General features: G+C 47.5%; 9 protein-coding genes across 9 annotated transcripts; 5 read left to right on the top strand and 4 right to left on the bottom strand.

Moving 5' to 3' along the window:
* Positions 1-1293: 1293 nt before the first annotated feature.
* On the top strand, positions 1294-2840 carry ARB_07957 (uncharacterized protein; the record flags this gene model as incomplete). The annotated part of the gene is made up of 5 exons (XM_003013799.1): positions 1294-1570; positions 1634-1839; positions 1900-2194; positions 2282-2354; positions 2411-2840. The coding sequence occupies 5 exons, from the start codon at positions 1294-1296 to the stop codon at positions 2838-2840; spliced, it is 1281 nt and encodes a 426-aa protein (XP_003013845.1).
* A 909-nt stretch (positions 2841-3749) lies between these two features.
* On the bottom strand, positions 3750-4704 carry ARB_07956 (acetyl xylan esterase (Axe1), putative; the record flags this gene model as incomplete). The annotated part of the gene is made up of 4 exons (XM_003013798.1): positions 3750-3935; positions 4021-4100; positions 4179-4269; positions 4348-4704. The coding sequence occupies 4 exons, from the start codon at positions 4702-4704 to the stop codon at positions 3750-3752; spliced, it is 714 nt and encodes a 237-aa protein (XP_003013844.1).
* A 2368-nt stretch (positions 4705-7072) lies between these two features.
* Positions 7073-8756, top strand: ARB_07955 (uncharacterized protein; the record flags this gene model as incomplete). Its single annotated transcript, XM_003013797.1, has 2 exons — positions 7073-7236; positions 7352-8756. The coding sequence occupies 2 exons, from the start codon at positions 7073-7075 to the stop codon at positions 8754-8756; spliced, it is 1569 nt and encodes a 522-aa protein (XP_003013843.1).
* A 2036-nt stretch (positions 8757-10792) lies between these two features.
* ARB_07954 (uncharacterized protein) lies at positions 10793-11560 on the top strand (the record flags this gene model as incomplete). The annotated part of the gene is made up of 1 exon (XM_003013796.1): positions 10793-11560. The coding sequence occupies one exon, from the start codon at positions 10793-10795 to the stop codon at positions 11558-11560; it is 768 nt and encodes a 255-aa protein (XP_003013842.1).
* An 821-nt stretch (positions 11561-12381) lies between these two features.
* On the bottom strand, positions 12382-14540 carry ARB_07953 (uncharacterized protein; the record flags this gene model as incomplete). The annotated part of the gene is made up of 2 exons (XM_003013795.1): positions 12382-12751; positions 12820-14540. The coding sequence occupies 2 exons, from the start codon at positions 14538-14540 to the stop codon at positions 12382-12384; spliced, it is 2091 nt and encodes a 696-aa protein (XP_003013841.1).
* Positions 14541-15339: 799 nt separating this feature from the next.
* Positions 15340-16121, bottom strand: ARB_07952 (uncharacterized protein; the record flags this gene model as incomplete). Its single annotated transcript, XM_003013794.1, has 3 exons — positions 15340-15637; positions 15741-15944; positions 16054-16121. The coding sequence occupies 3 exons, from the start codon at positions 16119-16121 to the stop codon at positions 15340-15342; spliced, it is 570 nt and encodes a 189-aa protein (XP_003013840.1).
* Positions 16122-16276: 155 nt separating this feature from the next.
* On the top strand, positions 16277-17649 carry ARB_07951 (uncharacterized protein; the record flags this gene model as incomplete). The annotated part of the gene is made up of 4 exons (XM_003013793.1): positions 16277-16339; positions 16532-16977; positions 17037-17214; positions 17257-17649. 4 exons carry the CDS (start codon positions 16277-16279, stop codon positions 17647-17649), a joined length of 1080 nt encoding a protein of 359 aa, XP_003013839.1.
* Positions 17650-19609: 1960 nt separating this feature from the next.
* On the top strand, positions 19610-21007 carry ARB_07950 (uncharacterized protein; the record flags this gene model as incomplete). Its single annotated transcript, XM_003013792.1, has 3 exons — positions 19610-19837; positions 19908-20767; positions 20824-21007. 3 exons carry the CDS (start codon positions 19610-19612, stop codon positions 21005-21007), a joined length of 1272 nt encoding a protein of 423 aa, XP_003013838.1.
* Positions 21008-21810: 803 nt separating this feature from the next.
* Positions 21811-23204, bottom strand: ARB_07949 (uncharacterized protein; the record flags this gene model as incomplete). Its single annotated transcript, XM_003013791.1, has 5 exons — positions 21811-22417; positions 22483-22583; positions 22645-22795; positions 22880-23057; positions 23123-23204. The coding sequence occupies 5 exons, from the start codon at positions 23202-23204 to the stop codon at positions 21811-21813; spliced, it is 1119 nt and encodes a 372-aa protein (XP_003013837.1).
* Between the last annotated feature and the right edge of the window lie 1202 nt (positions 23205-24406).

The following is a 24406-nucleotide window of genomic DNA, read 5'->3' as shown; positions in this document are numbered from 1 at the left end:
AACCAGGCCCTAATAAGACCTCCGACGTGGATGAGGAAATGATAGAACTCACTGATTCCAGCGAGACAAATCCTGTGGTGGGATATTATAATGGAGGGCAATGTCTAAGCAAGTTTCTCCTTGGAGTACTTGGTGATAGAGTGTGCACTTGTGCGCAATGGTCGGGTCAAGCTCCGAAACGCCTAAGGAGCCTCTCGGGTAATTTCTAGCTCCCCGCACAGTGGGTTCTCCATACGCGAGGGAGGCAGCAATAAAGGCATAGAGAAAGGTAAGCCAAAACATGATTAATCCCTGAGAAATGTAGTTTGTTCTCTGACGATATTAAACTGGGACAAAGGAAACCATGAGGAAATGTGAGCCCTTTTATCCTTCATTCGAGGCAAGCTATGATAGGCAAAAGATACACGGTATACTGGGGGTAGATTAAGCAAACTTTGCCAAACCGAAAATTTTGTACCCTAGCTTGCTGGGCAATCTAGGGTGGATAAAATCCAAGGCAGTGTAAGTGTCCATTGCAATGTTTGCTGGACACGGGGGGCCACTGGATGCCAAAGGGTATGCACAGAGTTACAGCATGCTAGCCTGGTTGAGACCATCGCAGACTCAAAGCCAAAAGCCAAAAGCGGCAGGCGAACGGGTATGTGCATCGGGCAGGGTACACGTCGTGGTCCCCTGTGTTTGCCCGTGTGTGCATCCCTGGCTAGGAAAACTAAGGCAGGAAGTTAGTAATTATTTTCCAGCAGATCAGCTAGATGTGGTCATTGACTGCGGACAAGCGACGTATTTCCGTGACCTGGCGCAGCAGTACTAACAGCTTCAACTCTGTGTGCATAGTCGACAATGGAGGCCCTTCTTCTGGTCTTCGGTTTGTATCTCCGCAGTCGCCTCGTCAGTATTTTTTGATAGGACTGGATGAAGCCAGATCGCAGTCCCAAAGAAATGCAAGATGAAGAAACGTCTTGATATCGATAAGAAAAAGCGGCTATTTTCATGGGCCGAGATTATCTCCGAAGGTGAAGCTAAATCCGGGTGAAAAAGGCTTCGGCTTTGCGGTCGGACTCGGCATAATGTTGAGCCGGAACAGATTGGGTATATCGCCGAACGGGATGCTATCGCAGGGGTGGCGGAGATGTCAAATCGCAGGAATGAAATAGCCGGAAGGAAGGAGAAATAAAATATAAGAGTCATGGAGAGGTTCAGGCTGATTGAGAGTATGCGCCATCTTGCTCTTCCCTTCTGCACGAGTGGCGTCTTTCTCCTTTCCGTCGCCCCTGAGTTCAAACAATCATAGCCATGGAAGAATCAACTGCTACTTCTGATGTAGGTAGCCTTGAAAAAGGGTTAGATATCGGGATGCCTAGGGAAAAGAAGGGGGGGCTCCCCAAGGATGCTATCCCTAGTTTTCCAGAGGGAGGATTCAGGGCATGGCTTACGGTTTCAGGAGCGGCTGCAGCCTTATTTGTTTCCTTTGGGTGGGTCAACTGCATAGCGTTGTTCCAGGCAAACTATGAAATGAACCAGCTCAAGGGGTATCCTAGGTCTACCATTTCATGGATCACATCAATGGAATGTAGGTGGTAGTAACGTGCATTTGTTCTTCCCGGTTATGCCATTGCTAACCACCAACAATTAGTCTTTTTCATGATGTTCATGTCACCGGTGGCAGGGAGACTGTTCGATAGGTATGGCCCGCGGGTACCACTGCTCGTTGGAACAGTATTGCATGTTCTGGGCCTCATGATGGCAAGCATTTCGACCAAGTACTATCAGTTTGTGCTTAGCCAATCTGTATGCTCAGGAATAGGGGCTTCTTTTATTTTCAACCCAGCAATGGCCGCAGTACGTATCATTTCTTTTACCAATGATCGAAGTAACCTAACTGTTAACTGACCTTTTCAGCCTCAAACATTCTTCCGAGAGAGGAGGGGCCTCATTGCCGGCCTGACTGTTGCAGGCTCATCCTTAGGCGGGGTAATATTCCCGCTTATGGTTCAGCATCTCCTCCCAGTGGTAGGATTCGGCTGGACCATGCGAATATGCGCCTTTTTAATCCTTGGATTGCTCATATATGCTGATTTGACGATCACGTCGAACTTCAACCATGGCCCGCGTCCTTTCAAGTTAGTGAACTATTTCCTTCCGTTGAAGGAGTTGAACTTCAACATCATGTGGTTTTCCATGTTCTTTTTATTCTGTAGGTGGTATTAATTTTTTCTTTCATGCGAATGGCGGGCTGACTCATTTTATCCAGGGGGGATGTTTATTCCTTTCAACTACATAGTAGTGTCTGCCATTCATTATGGCATGCCACAAAGCCTGGCCTATTCGCTTGTACCCGTTCTCAATGGCGCCAGGTAAGCATCAATGGAGTGTGCATATGCTGTTAGTGCTCTTGTTAACTTTGAAAAAGTTTTATCGGCCGTACAGTGCCCAACTATGTCGGCGATCGTATTGGGCGATTCAACGTCATGATCATAATGACGCTATTCTCAGCTATACTCGTGCTGGCGCTCTGGCTTCCAGGCAGGAGTACAGGTGCCATATTTGCATTTGCAGCTTTATTCGGAATCAGCTCTGGTGCCGGAATAGGGCTCGGGTTACCATTGATAGCCGCCGTATCTCCAATGAAGGAGCTCGGGTACCGGATGGGAATGATCGTGTCCATTGCCTCTATTGCCACGCTCACCAGCCCTCCAATCGGCGGAGCAATCGTGGCGCGAGATAGCGGCAGTTTCACGTATCCATGCGTCTTCTCTGGAGTAAGCTTCTTCGTGTCGCTAGTTGGCTATACCGCGCTACGAGTCCGGTTAGGAGGCTCAAAACTCAGGGCTAGAATATAAACACGAGCCATAGCTACTTGTGGCCTTATACGGACTCTCCCCCCTCATTCACCGGTCGGAGGCGTCTCTTGCATGCCATGCCTACTCAGTTTGTATATTAGATTAGAAAACACACATAAAGGGAGCTTCAACCATACCTGGTCCCGAGAGTTACGTACACGATTATCCAAGGGAGGCGAGCAGCGTGTCTCCCGGCAGGTTGTATCCGCATCTTCGTTGCTGTCGTGGCGTTGCTTCAGCTTCTGTCTGGATGTTGATGCCAGCCAACATTGGAACCTACGGCCGAAGGGTACCTAAATAGATATATCACGTGATGGGGCTGAGGAAATCCCCAATTTTCCGCCAGCATTTGGATCACAACATCGCGACATCGCGACATCACGACGGCCAGCAGAGAATCTTGCTTGTGGCGTTTGGGCTGGACGGCTGGAGAGGCCATGCCTCGCTAATAATACCTATACCAGGCATCTGTCGCAGAAGATGCGCACTTAATATCAGCCCGACCAGTTCAAGGTCGACCGCCAGCCCAGGACAGGCCAGCGGCTTTGCGGCCCGTTTAAGCCCATCCATTTTCTCGCCCGATATTTGGTAATCGGGTGGATTCGTCGCTTATTCACCAACTTCCAGCATTGAACAAGAGAGAAATATGAAGTCTCCAAGGCCGCTGGACAGTCTTATACAATCCAATTAATATAATAATTGGAACTGAACCACTATAATACCATGGCTAGATACTGGAGATATACCGTCGTGGAAAACGCACCTTCACCAGGCCTGAAAAACAATATTCTTCAGTGCATCCATAATAGGCAAAATTAATATATTACTAATTATTAAATTCACATAGAATGCCGCTCTCGCGCAATTATATATACCAACGTCTATGCACACCCGCATTCAAATCAAGGATCAAGGATTTACCCCCTCGATCTTGGCGATCATGAATTTCATGCAATGTTCGAAGTACTTCTGGAAGTAACTGCTGTGAACCAATGGATCAATACCATGATCACAATATATATCGCCATGGTCACAGTACGAGACACGAAGATGATCGTAATGTTTGCACTCTGCATCGTTGAGACGGGGGAACCACTATTAGTTGTTGAAGAGGAGTCAGCATCTATTCCCACGATTGAACCATGCTCACCTAGCATAGCTTCGAAAGGGCCAAACTTACTCCTTTGCGCGTAGAAGTTCCCACGTCGTATGGCAGGCCAGGATTGTGAGTGGGATCTCCCATTCCAACAACAGCAATGACTAAAAAGACAGTCAGCAGCAGCTTCTTTCAAACATTCGACACAACATTGTCGTCAATAAATTAAAAGCAAGACTTACTGTTCTTCGCTAGCTCTGGGTCGATAGGATCAGTTTTGGGGAAGGTTCGCTCAGCCATACCACACATTGTATCGCTCATGACTTGAGCTCCCTATTCGATTGGCGATTGCATGTTAGCAGATGTCCCGGATGATGGACGGTTCCTGCACAAATCATGGATTTAACATACCTGTGAAAATCCCATGAGGATAATCTTGATATTTGGGCACGAACCAACATATCTGGCGACCGTCTCCTTGGTGGCTACAGTACCGAGCCGAACGGACTCGCCATAAGTGGGGAAGAGAGATGCAGGCCAGGCAAGAGGAATGTGAGTGACTCGCTCCTCACCCAGCCTACGGACAAGCTCCTCGCCAAAGACGTGCTGGGGTCCTTCGCCTGGTGGCTCACTCGTGCCACGGGCTATGATCATGAGAACTTCTGTGCACTGCATCCGTCCTGGCATGTTAAAAAAGCCATCACGTTTAGCATTGCAGACAGATGCCGCAAGGCAGAGAATGAGAGAGATGGCGCGATTCCACTTCATGTCTGCAGCTGTGACTGCTTTGCCTCGGGTGCTTGAAGAGGCGTCGATGGAAATGAATTGGGAATCTGTGCTACAGGTTCTCTCTTGCCAGCACCGGGGATAGCAGGGGGCATTTATATCTTAAGCACTGACTAGCTTTACCAGGGGAGCAATCCCTGCCCGGTTGGAGGAGGAGAAACAGGACATCCACTTGGGTGAATGCTACAGCTTGAACCGTTGAGTCCTCAAGACATTCCCGCCAGTTTCCTCAGTATACACTTTGCTTTGGGCCAGCTCTGCATCCCCAGGGGTTAACTAACTCCTCTCACCCGATTGGATTACAGTTTTTTTTTTTTTTTTTTTTTACTGTTCCTGCATTGTTCCTGGCAGCAGAAGATCACCGTCACAACCGTGGCGGGGAGCCATGTGGAACTAGGGTCCTGCAGGGTGTTTATTACCCAGTAGTAGTGGCTACCAAGTGTATCTGGGCTCGGCTTAGTTTGCATACAACCAGAGATCAGATGTATGTCAACTGAACAAGGTCTAAGCTTTGCCGTCAATCATTGACGATCATAACGTGCGCCCACAGCTGGCTTGGTGATAGCATGCGCTAATCTCGGAAATATCTGACTTTTTGGGATGACCCTGATTCATATGGCTATGGAGGAATATCTATGCTACAGAAGTCCCAAGACCTCGGCACCGTCTAAACCCCACTGGAGAGTTCTCAATATAAAATACGCCTTCTAAGAAAACCCTCGCCTATACGAAAGATTTCTGGATATCTTTAACTGCTCTGAGGAAGAGCTTGATCCCAGTTGTTTAGAGTGGATTATGCTAGCAAACGCTAAGCTGACACCATATCACGAGGAACTGGGTCTTGATAACTACCGGAGATTAGCCCCCCCGCGCTACGGAGTAACTCAGGAGAATACTGCATGTTCTTCGTTAGGAATTAAGCTCCCGGCTTCTGGGCTTCTTCTTCTTCTTCTTCTTCTCCCCAGACAGCAATAGTGTTTAGTGTTGTAGAACAAGAGCAGCCTAATTTTTGTTTCTCTTTATGGACGCTTTGTATAGGAAGCATGCTTGGTGTACGGAGTAGTTATATGAGGTTGATCATGATGAAGATCGCCTCGTTGATCATTTATCGACGGAAAACGAACACTCAGTAAAGAATTAGCTTGCTATCGAGTTTCCTAGCCCACTACGACCTCCTGGCGAAAACCTGTATGCTCAAGAACAGGCAAAGGAGTGGAAGACTGCATTTGAAACGTGGTGGGTAGGGAACGTATATACTTGCCACTACAGCGATTGATACTATAGCTTTTTGTTTGTATCTACGGAGTGCAATCCGCATGAAAGGGCCGATCTGCTCCGTACATCCCCTCTGGGCACTGTTCCGGTAGAACGGAGAGGGCAGATGAGCCCACGAGTTTCCAAGCTAATATATTTCTGGTTAGCGATTTGTCCAGTCAACTTGTCTTTCCTTGTCCTTATATCTCTTTTATATACCTAACTCCCTCGCTCACTGCCTGTTCCTCTCCTTCCTCACTGGCAAACAGAGTCAGGGGCTATACGGAGAAACCGAAAAGGAGATTTGCTGGCCCTAAAGGAGGGATATAATAATATGAATAGTAAGGGTAACTAAAGGGGGCGGGTAAAAATATACTCCCTGTTGGCTTCTAGAAGAAGGTACTCCGGAGGCTATGAGGCCAACCTCCGAGTATAAACTGCTGTCTATTCACGGTACTCAAGATATATCTCATATCTGGATTGCCCAAAATACTCGGAGGAGTGGCCGTAAATGTGATAGGTAGAGATGTGATCGTCCCAAACAACAAATTCTCATCCAAGAAGAGCCCAGCACTCCCGAGTGAGGAAGCGGTTTATCCTTGCAGGGCGGGAAAATATTTACCATACAGCGAATGCCCGAGGGAGTGGGGGCAAAACGGTGGCCATGCCAGGGGCCAGATCGGTGTTTTAAAGACCGAGAGAAGAGGTCTCGGAGTCGCACTCTGCAACCACCAACTACTATTTAAACAGTACACAAAATAAGCAGATGTTGAATCTAGGAATCAGCCCAAAGTTAGCCAGCCAGCCAAAAAGAGGCGCTGTTCTTGTTCTCCTCGTTCATGGCTTTTTTTTTTATCTTTTAAAGGTCTTTTTCATCCACCAAAAACAAAAAAGCGCGCCAGGACCATATCACGTGGATTGCCATGAACCTGGAATTACATAATATTCTTCAATTACATGAGCATTGTTCACGTGATGACCATGCTAACGGAAATAGGCAAGGCCCGTAAACGTCGAGGCTTCGTTTCTTGAGGTGCTGGCCTGTTCATGCAGAGCTTGCTGGGCCAACCTGCGTTATTGCCAGGCTACCTACAAGATGAATAACGAACAGTTCCGGAGGCTGCTTTTCGATAACAGAACGGGTTCCTCCAGCCCGACAGATATTACGGCCAAAAAAGCCTCGTCCAGTGACAATGCTGCTGCCAAAGGAAGAAGCGGCGCGCTTGGGTCAAGGATGCGATCCAGCATCCCAATGACACCGTAAGTCCCTCCACTTCTTCTGGAAGGTCTTTGTAAATTCCATGCTAAGTTGATTGTCTGATATTAGACGTGCGGTTTCAGGCGTAGATTTTGCTCGCCAGCTAGCGGAACACAGGCGCGACTCTCAGGACCAGCCGCCATCGAAGAAATTTAAATCATCCAGTGGCCCAAAAGGGTTCAAATACGCACCGGGATACGAAGACAGGGCATCACTACGACAGAGAAATGATTGCAAGGAGGCAGATGACCGGGAGGAGCGAGTCCGTGGGCTAGAAGAGCTGTTGAAGCTAGGGCAGATTGACCAGCCTACGTTTGACAAACTACGAGCCGAGATTGGGGTGGGCGGTGATATCTCCAGTACTCACTTAATCAAGGGACTTGACTGGCAGTTATTGAAAAGGGTTAAAGCAGGTGAAGACATCACTGCCAAGAGCCAGGATCCAACGCCTGAGATACCGAACGATGACGATGAGTTCGAACGCATCCTTGAGGAAAAGGAGAAGGACAAAGTCGAGAGCGTCGAGATAAGGGGCAAAGACAAGAAGAAAGGCAATCTGGCGCCTTTGGCACAAGTGGGAAGCAAAAAGATGACACGCGATGAGATCTTGAAGCATCTCAAAGCCAGCCGCTTAGCTCAATCGACGCAACCGGAACCCTCACTTGGAAGCAAATTTAAGAAGATTGGATCTACAGAAACTAAGAAGAAACGGTGGGTTGAGACGGATGCAAGTGGGAGACGGAAGGAAATACTGGTCATAACGGACGCGGATGGGAAGACAAAGAGAAAAGTAAGATGGCTGGACAAGCAGGATGGTGCCAATGCACACCTTTTGTCTGTGGACAAGAACGCGAAGCCGCTTGGAATGGATGTTCCTGCAGAGGTTTTGGCGAGGATGAAGCCAACTGACGCTTTGGAGGCCGAGGATGATGAGGATATATTCGCCGGGGTTGGAGATGACTACAACCCCTTAGTGAATGCTGCTGATGATGAGAGTACATCTTCAGAGGAGGAGAGTGACAAAAGGGACGCTTCAACACCAAAGGAACACCCTTCTAGATCTGCTGTGGGAACACACGACGAACACAAACCCTCTTCAACATTGCGACGTGACTATTTTGCTACCGGTAAAGCCAAACGGGAACCAGAACCGTTTGAGCAGGAGTCTACCGACCGTTCCAATCCGCTCATGTCCGATCCTACCATAAGAGAAGCATTGAAGAAGGCCGCGACAATCAGAACACGAGAGCCGATATCCGACGACGACACCAATGACGTGGATAAGAGGTCTGCTGAAAAACATAAATCATTTCTTGAGGAAGCTAAACGCCGGGAGATGGAAGATGCTCTGGATATGGACATGGGTTTCGGTGATAGTAGATTTGGCGATGACGATGAGGAGGAGTTTCTTCCGCAGGGCTCCAGCCAGAACAAGAGGAAGCGCGGTCCGAAGAAGAAAAAGGGAGACAAGAACAATGTTAGTGATGTGTTAAGTGTTCTGCAGGGGAGAGGGAAGGGTTGAGTACGCTGAAAGGGATAACGGGGTTGAATTCTGTGCAACCTTCACTACGCCCGAGATAACCGCCCGAGCCTCCCGCCTTTCTCTTTTTACTGGGGCTCCCCCCTTCGGCGATACGCCACCCATTCCGAAACCCCATACTGCGTACTCCGTACTTATACATCAATTGCGATGTCTAGTTTGCCGTATTACGGGGAAGACTTTACTTTCTGCATACTGCTGGCACTTCTACTAAATGACGACAAGAGATAGGAGTGTGTATGGAATCCAGTAACTATCTAGAAAGAAGGCAATGACAGGCGGGCCGTCGCCGATATATATACTAATCAGGTAAGGTTTTCCATGAGGACATGATTGACATAGACGCTGTCCGATCTCTCCGTTGATTTACAACACCGTCATGACGGGTACGTCCCATCTCAATCGAAGATCTGATACTTGTCATGAACCAATTTATGCATGCAAGGGTCATACGACTCCCTCAGTCGAAGGTTGACAGTCACTTCCCCCGCGTTTTCGAAGTCTTGCCCCGATACTCGACTTCCATCGGCGGATCCTGTCGGTTTCATCTGCCCCAAACTCTTACTTACTTACGTGGCTCGCTCCTTTTCCAACCTTGTCTGTACGTAGTCATGTGATATGGCGACAGATTAGGGTTTAAGCTTATGTAACAAATCTAGCAAGCCTTGGCATTGACCGCAGCTTATTTTGTCGTTCAATATCAAAATGTTCCAGCGCAAAAGGGGGCTCCAGGAAGCAGTGCGGGCCACGATGGCTTCAAAATGGCTTTTTTGGGATGAAAGCAAACGGTAGACGGCTTTCTTTGATCAGATTTTTGCCGATGCATGGTGGCCCAGGCTATTGAGCGCTTTGTCGTCTCCATCCGGGGCTGAATCCATGGAACCTGGTTGGCAACCAACCATTGGAGACGAAAAAGAAAAATTTGCCTCCAATCTTTAACGCCTTCCTCTCTGGCTCGCAGATGGTCTTATGCATGTTCCAGGAACAAGCCAATGAACTGCCATTCCCTGGGTGAATCCAATCCATACCAAAACGCCTTCCCTTGGGTTGTGGCCTTCAGGTACAAACCTTTTTTATACGGGATTACGTGGGCATGACAAAAAAAAAAAAAAAAAAAATTTTTTTGACTCCTCAGACAAGCGATCGTTACGGTTATGAGAAAGGCATTTCTATCCCTTTCCAGTCTCCTGTCTCTGTGATGCCACATGTCTGTCGCATCGACCATCGATTTTACCCCCATTTCTTTTTGTACCAATGTGCCACGGCCACCTGTCGCCTGGTAAGGTCCAAGGCTGGACACGCAGGTTTTCCGAGCGATCCAGCAGGATTTCCGAGAGCCCGACTTGTTTGGTGAAACGTTATGCAAACATGCTGCAGGTTATCACAGAAACATTCCAGACAGCTTGTCGGGTGAGGAGGGGAAAGATATACCTGTTCCTCCAGGAGAACGTTTCCGGCTTCGATTAGAGCGATCGAGACCAGTGGATTCGGCTCACTGAACAGAGGACAACTCCATATTACTCCGTACTTTTTGGCGGTACGCCCACAATAGTTATGGGGCAGCCAAGTCGTCCTTGTGAAAAGCCTCCCTGTGTAGTGGTCTAGATGCGGTCAGAGGAGCGCTCCATCTCCTCTGACGCTCCACACCTACATTATCGAGCCATGTCACGATAGGCGCCCTCTGTGCCATCCAATAACAGCCTGGCAGGAGAGAAAAATAAATTCAGGGCAGAAAGTTTACTTTGGCGGTGGTACCTGAAAAAGGGTGACCTCCCTCAGGATGTGAGAGTATATATTCCTTCATTCGCCCTCCCAGACTTTTCCTTCTCCTTGTACCTCCCAACTTTCTTTAACATACCAGACTTCACTCCTTCAAGTCTCTCAGTCATTCCTTACTACGCTTCCGCGAAGCGTGCCAATCCCTACCTTGCTGTCATTTACAGTCATTCATTCATACCAATCCACCGTTAGAAATTCCTTGCGCAAGCATCTGTCGATTATAACCTTAAATCACGAAAATGGTCTCCTTCAACGCTCTCTTCGTTGCTGCCGCATTGGCTAGCTCTGTCATTGGTGCTCCCGTCCAGGGAGCCAATGGAGGCAAGCGTGGTATGGCCTACAACGATCCTCAGGCCGTTGCTGCCTTCAAGGGAACTCGCGCCTCCGCCTGGGCCTACAACTGGGGCTCCAACTCCAACAACATTGGTAATGGCATCGACTACGCCCCCATGCTCTGGGGACAGAAGTTCTTCAACGACTGGACGAAATCCACTCCTTCGATCCTCTCCACCGGCTGCAAATATGTCCTCAGCTTCAACGAGCCTGATATCCCCTCCCAGGCAAACATGTCTCCTCAGGATGCTATCCAGGCACACAAGCAATACATGAAACCCTTCGTTGGCAAAGCCTCTATCGGTTCCCCTGCAGTCTCTAACGGTGGTGGCGAGATGGGTCTCAGCTGGTTGGGCAAGTTCCTTGACGGCTGTGCTGGACAATGCAACATCGACTTCCTTAACGTCCACTGGTACGACTCTGCTCAGAACGTCGACGCCTTCAAGAAGCACATCACCGATTCCATCAACTTGGCCCACAAACACAACATTGACAAGATCTGGCTCACTGAATTCCGCGGAGACGGTGACGAGAACTCTCAGGTTCAGTTCTTGCACCAGGTTCTTCCATGGCTTGACAGCAACCCTGGTGTTGCTCGTTACTCCTACTTCATGGCCGATGACCTCGTCAAGGGTGGCCAACTCACCCCTGTCGGCCAGGCCTACGCTTCTTAAAGATTTTGAACTGGCTTTTTTGTTCATATTTGGAAAGGAGTTTTGTATGTAGTTGTCATTTTTGCTCTTTCTTGCCCGACCAATAAAATAGTTTGGGCATTCACTCGTTCATGACATTTTGGCGTTCTTACATAAAATATGTATCTAAGCTGGATCGTTTGATACGACAACTTGGTACAAAAACACAGTACATAGCTACGAATGGTCCTACCATTCGTCTCTTCACCTTCTGAGTCAATGAAAGTGCCCCTGGCCATCCTTTGATGGTTGAATCCTGAGAACTTGTCTGTTTATAGTTTTAACTATCCATCGTGAATTGCTGCGGTCTATCTTGGCGAACTAGTTGACCTCTTAGCTGGTTCTTTATTAAATGTTCTCGGCCCTGGGGTTACAGGGGTGAAGCCTGGGCTGTGGGTGGAAGATGTCCTTGTTTCTCCTGAAAACCCACTTTGTGGGAGGGCCCTTGTTGTTGCTAAGTTTAACTCTCGATATGGTCTTTTCACCAAGCAGGGCATACCGAAAAATCCCGTCTCTGCATCAACCCTGAGAGTCCAAGAAGAGTCTAGCCGAGACATCCGGGTTGCTAACAAAGCTCCCGCCACTTGGGCCCAGCTGAACACATCCACTTGCTCGTGATTCTGAAGGCGCGACGCAGTTTGGATCATGATTTTTTGGGTCCGCGCTATAACTATTAGTTATTAAGCAACGGAGCTGAAGTGTTCTTCGTGCAGAGTACGGAGTGCATCGCTTCACTAAAAGCAAGATGCTGTTTAAGGCTAGGGTTGAATGACTGCCCTAGCAAATGATATTATAACTATATTTCAACTATCAATATCGGCAATAATAGGGGCAGCATGACGACCAGACAGCTTGCAAAACAAAAGATAAGTCCCAACCGCGCCACAGACCACGACTGAAACCGACACAGAGAGAGAGGCCCATCCGCTGAGTCGTTGAAGACCTGTGGATGCTACCAAAAGGTCCCAAGATACCCCCGCATCTTCAGTATCCGGCGTTTGCATAGGTGTCTCGTTATTGTTGACTTCATCAGTTTTGTCGGAACTGCTGCTGGACAGCGAATCAGTGCCTTCTCCCCAGAGATTCAGTTGCCAGCTCAAAAATGTCCCGGAGAAATCATTTATCATGGTATCCTTTACCACTATCGTCCAATTGCCAATGCCGGTTTCGCCCCTGGGAACGGTGAATGTTAGCTAGCCCCTGCTCTACGACGCTGAATGCGTACTCGGAAAGCAACATACCAATGTGCAACAGACATAAACGCCCAGCCCGCATAGCCCGAAGTCTCATTATCGTTACGTCGAGTGGTGCTTAAACGGCTGACTACGCCTTCGGGGCTATGCAACTCGATACTAAGATCACCCCGGCGAGTATGGTTGACGTGAGTGGTGACAGTGACATGCTCTAGTCTTTCAAATGCGGATACTATCGGTGGTTTCACTTCAAAAATACTGGAGAGACCTTTTGCCCCTTGTGGAATGTTCTTGTTTACTCTCACCCATGGAGAGTGATATGATGTCTGGGGCTTCACCAGTTTCCAGTTCCTAGCCATCTGGACAAAACTGTATGAGTCGACCTTGCCATACCCGTAGTTATGACTGAATGGTTTCCCAAGCTTCGTCATCTGCCAGTCATCTTCTTCCTCGTTGACGGCTACTGCTGTTGTATACAAAAGATATTGAATATCTCGCCAGGTAAGCTCCGATCTTACACTTAGAGCAAGAGCAATGGCACCGGCAACCAACGGCGCAGCGGCGGATGTGCCTCCATGGCCAGAAGCACAGTTTTCGACCCCAACATCTGTCGTATAGATACTGTCTGCTCCATCACTTTGGTAGCCAGCGCTCGCGTATGCAACAACAGATAATGCAGAACATGGTTCAGAGTATTCTGGATGGTTCCCTTCCCGATCGATAGCGCCGACTGCAATTGTATAAATGCTGTTTGCGTAGCCATCGAAATTACAGTCATCGTCGAGATATCCCCCATTACCAGCAGAAACAACGAAAATCGAACCTTTGCCCTGTCTGCCATTTGTCACGCCGTTTTCTAGGGCACGCTTAACCAGTGTTCCTGGTCCTCCAATTACCCTGCCATTGTCAGGAGGACCCCATGAGCAAGAGTAGATATCGTTCAATTGATATCGATAATTGATAGCAGCAGCCTCGTCACGTTCATCTATTTGCCCAGACAACAGACGAATCCCTGCTATCTTTCCGTCGTATGCCATTCCAAGCCCACAAATTCCATTTATTCCAGCAGCGATCTCTCCTGCGCATCTAGTTCCATGAGTTTGGTTTACAAGTTTTGGGTCAGGCTCCTTTGAATTCTCGACAAAATTATAGGACCCATCAGGGAAATAGTTCTTTTTCAAGTCGGTGCTGTGGAAGTCCAAGCCATCATCGATGACGGCAGTGACAGTCCCTTTTCCAGTCACCCCTTCTAACCAAGCACCAGTAACGTTCATGTCTTGCTCAAGCTGAACGGTATTAACCAAGTGCCACTGTGAGTTGAACAATGGATCGGTGATTCCCAGCGCCGACGAGATCCTACTTCGGGTCCGAACCGCGGCCGCATCCTCAACCCAGCCTGTGGTATTGAGATGCGCCACTGGCGGTTGAGGGATCCGTTTATGCCGTAGCTGGAACCCTGGGGTTAGAACCTGGGACCAAAGCACGCCATTGGTACAGTTGATGTGACCAAGTGGCCCCGAAATTGCGTCGACTGGCCCAGTTTTTGACTTCACCACGGAAAATTTATGGTGGTCCGTTAATTCTCCGATTTGGCCTTCGTACCGTGCTCCGAGATGGGTTGCGACTTTTTCGGGAGACACAATGGACATGTTGAGATGCAAGGCAAAGAAATCATGAGTTCGATGAGTTCTTGGGTATGTATCATCTGTTAGTGCCAATGTACTAAGTGTACATGCTGCCAGGACGGATAACCATCTCTCGAAGATCATTCTTGTAATGCAAAGTTGAACGTCTTGGGCACAGTTTTAGGCGTAAAAAACAGGTTTGTAGCCAGTTAACTAGGTGATTTCAACCACATCATCTATCCTCACCGTCACGATTTTTCCGTTCAGAGCTCTATGGCAATGGATGCATATCCAATAACCCCGAATGACCAGTTTGATCCTAGTTACCTCGTCATAATGCATATGCGCAACTGTACATGCATCTTGCCAAACTTTCTGGCAAAGTACTAGTTAGTTGGCAGTCTGCCAGGTCTAGACCCTCCCATCGAGCAAGGTGCATAACTAGTTGATAACCGGAGTACCAGGTAGCACTCTAAGTAACGGAGAAAGCCCGGATGATAGCCAGGCTCATAGCTGGGGATAGCCAATCCTTTGCCAATATTGCTACTCGCAATCCGATCGTCCGGTTACATGATGCAGATATCCAGCCCATCATTTTGATAATACCCCTGATGTTCTCGTACCCGCTGCCGCCTCACCGCATTCCTAGTTCTGACGTTTCAAAGATAACAATCGGTGCTGGGATACAGGATATGCTGCGAATACCCGAGTCAAAGAGGGACGGGCGTTGACAATAGATCCGACAGAACAGTTTTGAGAGGGAACAACTCCATAACTTTATGTATAGGCTTTGCATTTGCTAGAGATTGTCAAGGAGGTACTAATAAGAATTAACAATCCAATCATAACGAGTGAAGTCACCCCTGTTACTGGGCACCGCATTCATTCTCAACGCAACCAGCCGAAGTTCCAAAAGTCCACTTCGATCACTCCGTATGGCACTTCAAGTCACTTCAATACCCTTTAAAAACACAGTTAGCCGCTGCCAGCTGCTCTCTAGATAATTAGTGGAGTACACACCAATTCGTGGAGCAACTAAGTCGACCCCTTCAGCGCTGGTGACCTGAGTCGGGTTCTCGGCGAGCTCTGGGTACCGTCGTTTCGCCTTATAGCCAATGCGAGGAGCAACAAGATCAACTCCTTCAGCACTGGTAACCTGTGTTGGGTTCTCAGCGAGCTCTGGATACCGGCGCTTCGCCTTATAGCCAATGCGAGGCGCCACAAGGTCAACCCCTTCGGCACTAGTGACCTGAGTTGGATTCAAGGCAAGCTCGGGGTACGACGGTGCCCTTTTTTCTTTAGGTCAATCAGTCAAATGCTCAAACAGCAGGTAGGAACAAATACTAGCCGCCAGTAATAGGGGCAGCAATGGCAATGCTTGCCAGTGCATAGGCAACGACCAGAGAAAGCTTCATGCTGGCAGTGGTTAGAAAGGTAGATGTGAGCAGAATAACTATTGTATATTCTCGAATAATTTGAGGAACTGCGAATCGAAAGAATTTCAGATTCTGGTGATGGCTATCGGGGGCTGTTATAGTTATGATATTTCTACTGGTACGCTGCCTTCAATGATCCGCCATTCAACATAGTTATCTATCAACTCTCGCATCAAACCCCCGTTAGACATCTTTCAAGTCAACTTCACATGCTAATATACTTGCTTCCATGTTTTTCCATAGGATTCAATTGGACATCGTATTTGTTCTTGTCTATCCATTGACACATGATGGCAGAATGCCAATTACATGCCGTAATCCCTGCTATAAAGCAAGCTGGATTTTGAATATGTCTGCATAATTATGCAGCTGCATTTTTATACCTAGGACAGAAACACCTCATTCCGGGATTATGGTCTTTAATGTACCATCGGTTATCTGAATATGGAATACAACAACATCATATATGCAAGCGATAGTGTCGGAGGCCGGTATCCATGGTGTCATGTATCTCTTGCTAAAAAGAAAAGACAATAGGACTCATACCCTTACGCCCCGCTGCAGGCATGCATTAGTTGCTTGCGAGGCTGCGATGCAACTTCACGGTAACCCACGCAAGTTGACGGGACTGATATGTCCGAAGATGCTCATTCTCACTATTTTATTGCCTTTGGGTAGACATGAGATTCAACAACCCAGGAACTCAAAGAATCGTTTGATACAAAAATTATCTCTTCAATATTTTATCTCTCCATCATTGAGAAGACCTTTGTGAATATGTTTAGTTTCAAGTTGATGTCTGCAAAAATACCCTATTTGAATCGAGGAGAAGAGTATACATCTCTCCAGAATGGAACTTCTTCACCTGGTGACGAGTGCGAAGTCGAAGACAAGATTCCGTTATATTTAAGGACAACTCCACACAACGCAAATTCTGGTCGGTTCTGGAGATTCTCTGTTATATTACTTCTCCTTATCACAAATCTGACTACATTTGCCGCTCTCTTTTCCACACGACACCTTACTAGTCGAATCGAAGCAGCCGAGCCAATTCATACGCCAAATTCATGGGGTATGCGCTCAGATATACCAGAAAATCTGACCAGACTAATATGTTCATTATTCAAAGCTAACCTCTCTGCAAAGCACGTATCGACACTCTACCATCCAAATTCACCCGCTTCAACTGGTGGACAGAGTACAGTGATAAGAATTTCACAGAAACCGATGCTGCTTGGGACTCAATGAATACAGCCCACGGGTTCATTGCTGTGGACCGCAAATGGGCCAAGGAACGACACTGGCCTGACAGTATGCATTTGCCTTCAGATGACAGCAAAAACGTTTATCTTTTGGAGGCATACCATCTTCTGCATTGCGTTGTGAGGCTACATTTACACCCCTAAAATGATTAACATCAACAGCTGACTCCAGTTCAGGCAGTTATACGCCGTACCTTTTGGGAGGCGATCAACAGAGCTGATAAATACACGTTCAATCCGCCACACTCTGCCCACTGTATCGATACTCTACGCCAATATGTCATTTGTAAAGCTGATTCTACACCACTGTATCTATATGGTGACGATACTGCAGGAGACGAACAGTATCGCAAATGCAAGGACTGGGATGCCCTGAGACAATTTGCTACGGACCACTCTGCCTGCTACATGGATACTCCGCGGGATGCAGACCCAGACACTTTCCCTTTTGGAGCGCACTTCGGGCATTGCGATGACGGAACTGACGGGGTTGTGGAAGGCGAAAGGAGGGGTAACTGGAAGCATGGAGCCGTATGGGACGGTCCAGATGCATAATGTATGCATATACTCCGTATAAGTTCTGATTGCCAACATACATGCTCTGTGCAGTAGTTAATATATTGGAGTTTGGCAAGAAGATACTGTCTGTGTTTGATAGTAAAAAAGAGTTTGCGGGTGGATACCGTCCCGCTTCCGTCCCGTGTTTGTTCCAGGGCGCTGGGATTGCTTGGCGCGCCACTTGATTTAATGAGCTAACTTTAATGTACATATATCAGTGTCTTGATGCAAGTTATCCAACACAAACCATGGACAAATTGTTGGTAAAGCGTTACTGCAGTTTGATCGGCCAACCCCTGCACTGTGGAGGTTAGTGAGTTACGCTACATCTGTCTGATAATAGCCGGCCAACCCGTACAGCTGGCCCATATTAAAACAAGTAATTACATATCAAAGGATTCAGAGTAAGCATCGTGCAGTTGGACAGAATCACAATCAGTTGGTACATCTTGGGCTACCAGGAAAGCTACCAGAACGAATGCCTGGAAACGGATAATCCGGATCAAAAAGTGCGGGGAAATGGTTGCCTGCTAACTCCGCTCCGAATACCCGATAGATAAGATATGTTGTGTTTAAGGGAACACTCCTCTGTCAATCATCCTCTACAGATCACCTCTTCAGCATAAAACAGAATGAACACGGAAAAGGGCACCAATAACACAGAGATTGAGATCTCTCGCGCATCCCTTTCAGACTTAGAAGATTCTCCCCTCGCACCTGAGCCACACAATTTCGCGCCAAGAAGAGCACGGCAGCGATCGAAACCACGATGGCTATCGAACGAGAGCCCAATATGGAAATGGTACTCATTTGTGATGACCGTCTGTACTTTTACACTTATAGTGGTCGTGGCATACGTTAAAAGAGATACCAGCTTGGTCTGTGAAGCAGCGGAGGCTACGATGACAATACCACGATACCCACACCCAGCGGAGGCCTGGAATCAAGGAAATTTGATCACAAGAAAATATTATAGAGATACGCGATACATGACATTGGATAAATCAATGGACTATCTTTGGCAAGATCACATTCACATGGCAACAGGAAATATCAGGCTTCCAGATGGGAAGGGGAACACTACGTTAAAGAGTATTAGCATGTAAGTCGTGCTATTTTGCTCTGCTTTTTCAAGTTATATATTAACCCACACGCAGGTACCATCAGCTGCATTGCCTCGCTAAGATGCGTCATACTTTGCAGAAAGCTCGGGAAGGAGTAGATATTGGAGTTGGCTGGAGAGACGACGCACACTGGCCCCATTGCTTTGACTATTTACGTTCGGTATGGATCCCATCACCCTTTAACATCCTTTCAGATACACAAAAATACTTACTTATATAGTCTATCCTGTGTTTTGCGGATGGAACACTAGAGAGTGTTAGCCTACAGCCAGGCCCTACCATGGGAACAGCTGTCAGGGTGATTGATGGCGGCCTAGAGACCAGATATTGTAGAGACTCGAAGCCGCTAGAAGAGCTCGTGCGCCATTATGGGCCCAACTCCCACTATGGTGAGTCGGGAGATTCTTTTGAAGTCCCTGATGGGTCGTAATAGCCTGATCCTCGTAGCAGGATGACCATTTAAGCCGGTCAATAATAAATTCACTTAAAAATAACTAGCTAAGTCTGTTTTAATGCTACTGAGTAAACGTGGTTCCGACCCCATCAAGCCTGGAGCATGGCTCTGCTAGTCAACTTGTTAAACCAACTTCTAAGTTAGCAGCCAACAAAGTCGCTAATCGGTCAACTATAGTTAACCTTTACTTAACAAAGACATTTCTATCCCCTGCTTAATAGCAATGAGTCATTGTGAGAAGCCTTTTACGGAGCGGGGAAAGCCTCCTCTGGTAGTATTGGATATAAATTTCCAGGCTGTCAACGACTCCTAGCATAATCAATAATCAACAATTAGTTGTGTTCGACTACCTACTGACACAGATTAGCTTCCATTCGTGATGTCTAAGTCTCGGATCGTCCAGCTTGCCCAGCTTATCAGCTCTGGAATAACCGCCATAGATGCACATCTTGGTGATAACGGTCTTCCCACGCCGTCGTTCAATCCAGACAGTCCCGTTGAGGCTGTCACACAAGAAGATATGGTGAGAGTAAAGAACGAAGTTCTCGAGGCTACTATCGAACTTCGGCAGCTCCTTGAAGGGCCTATGAAGCTTCTTCTGCCAGAGGTTAGTACATATTCAATTATCTCATCAGAACAAGATTCCCACCGATATTACAACTAATTCCAATCTACAGTCAAATTTCGCACCCTTGGCTGCTGTCTATAACTTTGACATTGCTTCAAAGGTTCCTATTGACGCAACAATCTCCTTTGCTGATCTAGCAGCCAAATGCAACATTCTTGAACATGATATCCAACGTATCGTTCGCTACACAGCAGTACATCACCGCGTCTTTTCAGAACCTCAGAAGGGCTATGTAGCGCACACCGCAGCGTCAAAACTTCTCGCTGAGAGCCAGGTAGCGCGGGACTTGATGGGCCTTACGTTCCAAGAATGCTGGCCAGCACATAGTCGGGCCGTTGAGGCCATGGCATACCAGAGCGAAGACGCAGGCGTATCCGGCTACGCCCTAGCCAACGACTTCGCTAATTCTTCTATGACTACCTTTGATTTTCTATCAAAGAATGCAGCCCGCGCTCAGCAGTTTGCTCGTGCAATGGGCTCAACTTCAGCTAGCAGTATGGATGCGCTGAGCAACTATTTCGACTGGGCTAATGTGCCTCAGGGGGGTAAAGTTGTCGATATTGGAGGTTCCCGAGGCCATGTTAGCATCCACCTCGCGCGAAAATATCAACATCTCGTATTCGTGGTTCAGGACCTCCCAAATGTAATTGAAGGTGTTGCAGCTGGGAATTGGCAAGATGTGGAGGACAGAATCCAGTTCATGCCGCACGACATGTTCTCCGTACAGCCGGTCAAGAATGCAGATGTCTATTTTCTGCGGTTCGTCCTTCATGACTGGCAGGATTCGTATTGTGTCAAAATACTACGGAACTTAGTCCCATCTCTGAAAAAGGGGGCCATGGTCGTCATCCAGGACCACCTTCTACCAGGTCCAGGTACCATGACGTTATTGCAGGAAATGCAAGTTCGGTAAGAATTTTGTTCCCCCTTTCCGTCACTAGAATGGCCCTAATTCTGTTTCTTAGGTCTATGGATGCTATAATGCTTTCTCTGTTCAACTCTAGAGAGCGTGATGAGGACGACTGGAGGCAGCTTTTTTCAAATGCAAGTACTGGATTTACACTCATAACGATCAAACGGATTCCTGAAAGCCCGACAACCGCTATAATTACTGCTGAATGGTCAGGTAACGGCCATATCGCAGGGTAGATAAAATTTTGTTATCAAGATGCAGAGATTTTGTATGGAGTAGTTAGTTATCGTCTACTATTTTTAACTTTCTCTGTGAGGCTATAATCAGTTAAGAAGCGTCGTCTTTTCCGGGTGTGTCAACTGGGCGCAAAAGCATAGAACAATAAATAAACAGCCCGGTTGTCAGGAAGTACTTGGTCAGCCCAGGGGCCCCTGGACGCTCTTCTCTTTGAGGTCTGGTATAACTAGTCATGATTTATATAACGCAGGGTAATTAGCCAACTTTTTTCTTGTTAAACAGCCTGGAAGGAATGTATGAGAACTTCGTCCCCTTGCTAGGAGTGAAATTGAGCCGCATCCACGAAGACAAGGGATTTGAAAAGAATCCTCGCTGTGTATAATTTTAAATTTCATTTAGCTCCCTAAGACTAGGCTAATTAACAACTACGTTGAACCAAGACTGAACGCTTAACCCAAGCCTATTGGAAAACGAATATATGATTAAAGAGAAATTTCATCTTATCTAGTCATAACTTTTCGAATAACTCAAATTAGCCATCAATCATAACCGTTAAGCATAGTGCAATGAGAAATGAAAACAGAGATATAACAAATGAAAAACATTATACAATCTGAAGATGCAACGGGGCCCGTCAGGGTAAAAAAAGAACAAAGAGCTGGGAGATGGAGCCTGAAAAGCCAGCTGACAGGCCAAGGGAGTGGTACGAGGGTAGGTGGACTTAAGGCCCAGCAGTATTTAATGCTGCATAATGCCAGGAAATACGCCGTGCTGATATCATTCTGTCGAGTTAGGCAGGGTTTCAATGGTAACCGCTGTATGCGTATGTCGCAAGTGCATTTTGGTCTTGCAGTGGTATGCCTGTCACGCTGTAGCCCCATTGATCTCTGTGAGGGAGACCGCCGAGATCACCATCACTAGGTGCTGTTGAGCTTGGCGATGTGGGATATGCCATCCACATGTCTTCAGTGGTATTTCTTGGGATACTGGCATCCATGTGGGATATCTGAATAGCGCTGGCTTCGTACTGTGGTCCGAGGCTCGAAGTATAAAATGGAGTGTCGTATTCAGTCAGTGATACCTCTTCTTGTTTGAGGAATCCAGCGTATGGACTGGCAATTGGGTCAGGCGTCGTGACCCCTTTTCCAACAAAGCCATAGTCCGTGGTGGGCTTGAACTCAGGTTCTCCATAAAACGAGTCCATAAAATCGTCATCTGGTTCTGCTTTAATATAGGTCTCAGACCCGCAGTGAGATTTGCGAGATTTTTTTGACCCAGTGCGGCTACTGGGGTTTTTTGGTGTGCTCATTGAGGTTGAATGATAGCTCGAAGGGATGTCCATTACGTTCTGGGTCTTCTTTCCCACAGCTGCAAGATTCCTTTCATGGCGGCGCATAAGAATTGAATATCTATATTGCAGTTAGTAATGATATAATAAAGTAGATCTAGGCAATGATAATGCATTGGCACTTACTGGTTCTTCAGGGCATTTGGAGATCGCAGAGGGAGGTATTGGTTACGGATATCCAGCCAACGACGGCCGTGTTGCTGCACTGCGCGGAGTAGACGTTCATTCTGAAATACCGTATATATCAGCATGGTGCTTTGCATTACAGTCGGTGTATAGTTGCCGTACCTCTTCTGATGTCCACTCAGAGCGATCGAGGGTAGGATCCAGGAAATGCTGCCACCGTTTTGCACATTCTAACACCCAATTAGATTCTGAATTGTTTCTTATGAATGTTATCATGATAAAACATACGGTCTGCAGTGCGTTGGGGGACATGCTGGGCAACACGCATCCATCTGTGACTTCCTGTTAGTTCTTCTCCAACAAATATGATGTTCTTCAACTGAATTCAGACACTTACGACTTTCCCTCGATCCGCACGGCATCCCTCAGGTACGAATCTTCTTCAGGTGACCAAGCACCTTTTCGTAGGCCCCCGCTGAGGACATTGAACCATCGTTTCCGGCAGTCTTTGTTCGACCGGCCAGGGAGGCCGGCGGCAATCTTTTGCCAATCAGTAGCTGCGCCAGCAAGGTCATCTAGTAAATGTATAACGATGTCAGGCACGGAATATCGGAAAAGGGGGCAGATAGGTGAGACGTACAGGTCTGTTGCTCGTAGAGTTTCTGGATGAGGATTGAGTCCTCTTCCTGAGTCCATCGGTTAATTCGACGAACAGACTCCATTGTAAGAAAGGTAGATGGAAATGAGAGAGTGTGACTGGCTTTTCCGAGGTAAACTTTGATGGGTAGAAGGTTGGTCGATCGGAAGTATTGAAATCCACCGAAACTCTCTGGACTTTATGCTTTATATATCTTGCCAGAAACCTCGAGATTGCAGAAGTCAATCGTTGTCCAAAACACCCTTCAAGATTCATAATTAGCTGCACTATTCCCAGCTGCAGATCTGCAGGGTGTTTCTGCTTATCAAGGGGGGCCTATTCTCCTCCCCTTGCCAGACAGGCAGATGCCCCATTCCACAGAGGTAGCATCGCATGACACATAATTCAGGCCCCCATTATGCGATAAATGTGGCAGCGTAGGTAACTTAACTAAATCTACGTTACCCCGGCGCCTCTTCGGACTTAGCGCCTTAGTTGGATATTGCATGTCGCTGGCTACGCCTTCACATCCTATGAGAGAAGCGAGCATCTCAGAATGCACCGTGTTCGACAGGCTGATTTCACACAAAGTGTGGTAGCTGTGGATCCCACTGGGGCGGCGCGGGTGTATAGTTATAGCATACCGAATGCATATAGTCGCAGGGGTCAATTGAGTGCAGGTCGTCGCACAGCCCACAGCCTGGGGATAGACCAAGCATTGTAGGGACCCCGGTGGGCTGGAAAGTTACCGATGTAACGGTCGTGGCAGTCTCTAGCCATGGGCAGCCGCAGGTGAGAAGCCTTTTTCTGGTTTGAAGTCTCATACGGAGTACGCCTCTGTATTTTTGTAGCACCTTCGCTGCTCCCCTTGTGGTACATTTCAATGAAAATATTGCTCACATAACTATAAGTAATCATGGCAGTCAAACACGAGAATGGGACGCCAACACGCCAACTAAATGCAGAGTGAGAAGCTATCGACCGAGGGCTTCTGCTGCTCGCACGTTGAGCATCCAATCGGCATATCCCATGGCTTTTCCCACTGCTGAGAAACAATAGGCTCAGCTGTCAAGACCCCGAACTAGTAGCTCGAAGGCACAGACATGGTTTGTGCCTTAGTACATGGTAGTGTGATGGGCTCAGCTTCCTCATGCCCTGGTCAGTCTAGTTTTCGTCTGCCGTCTCTCGGTGATCAAGAGCAATGTCTCCCCTCCCCCATAATAAACCCCTGGTTGGCTTCTTGGTAAAAACATTCATGGCGCCAAGGACTTTGCGCAATTAGTAACT

This window comes from Trichophyton benhamiae (genome assembly GCF_000151125.1).
Source record: "Trichophyton benhamiae CBS 112371 chromosome Unknown contig00075.49, whole genome shotgun sequence".
Lineage (NCBI taxonomy): Eukaryota > Fungi > Ascomycota > Eurotiomycetes > Onygenales > Arthrodermataceae > Trichophyton > Trichophyton benhamiae.
This window is presented reverse-complemented; position numbering and strand designations above follow the sequence as displayed.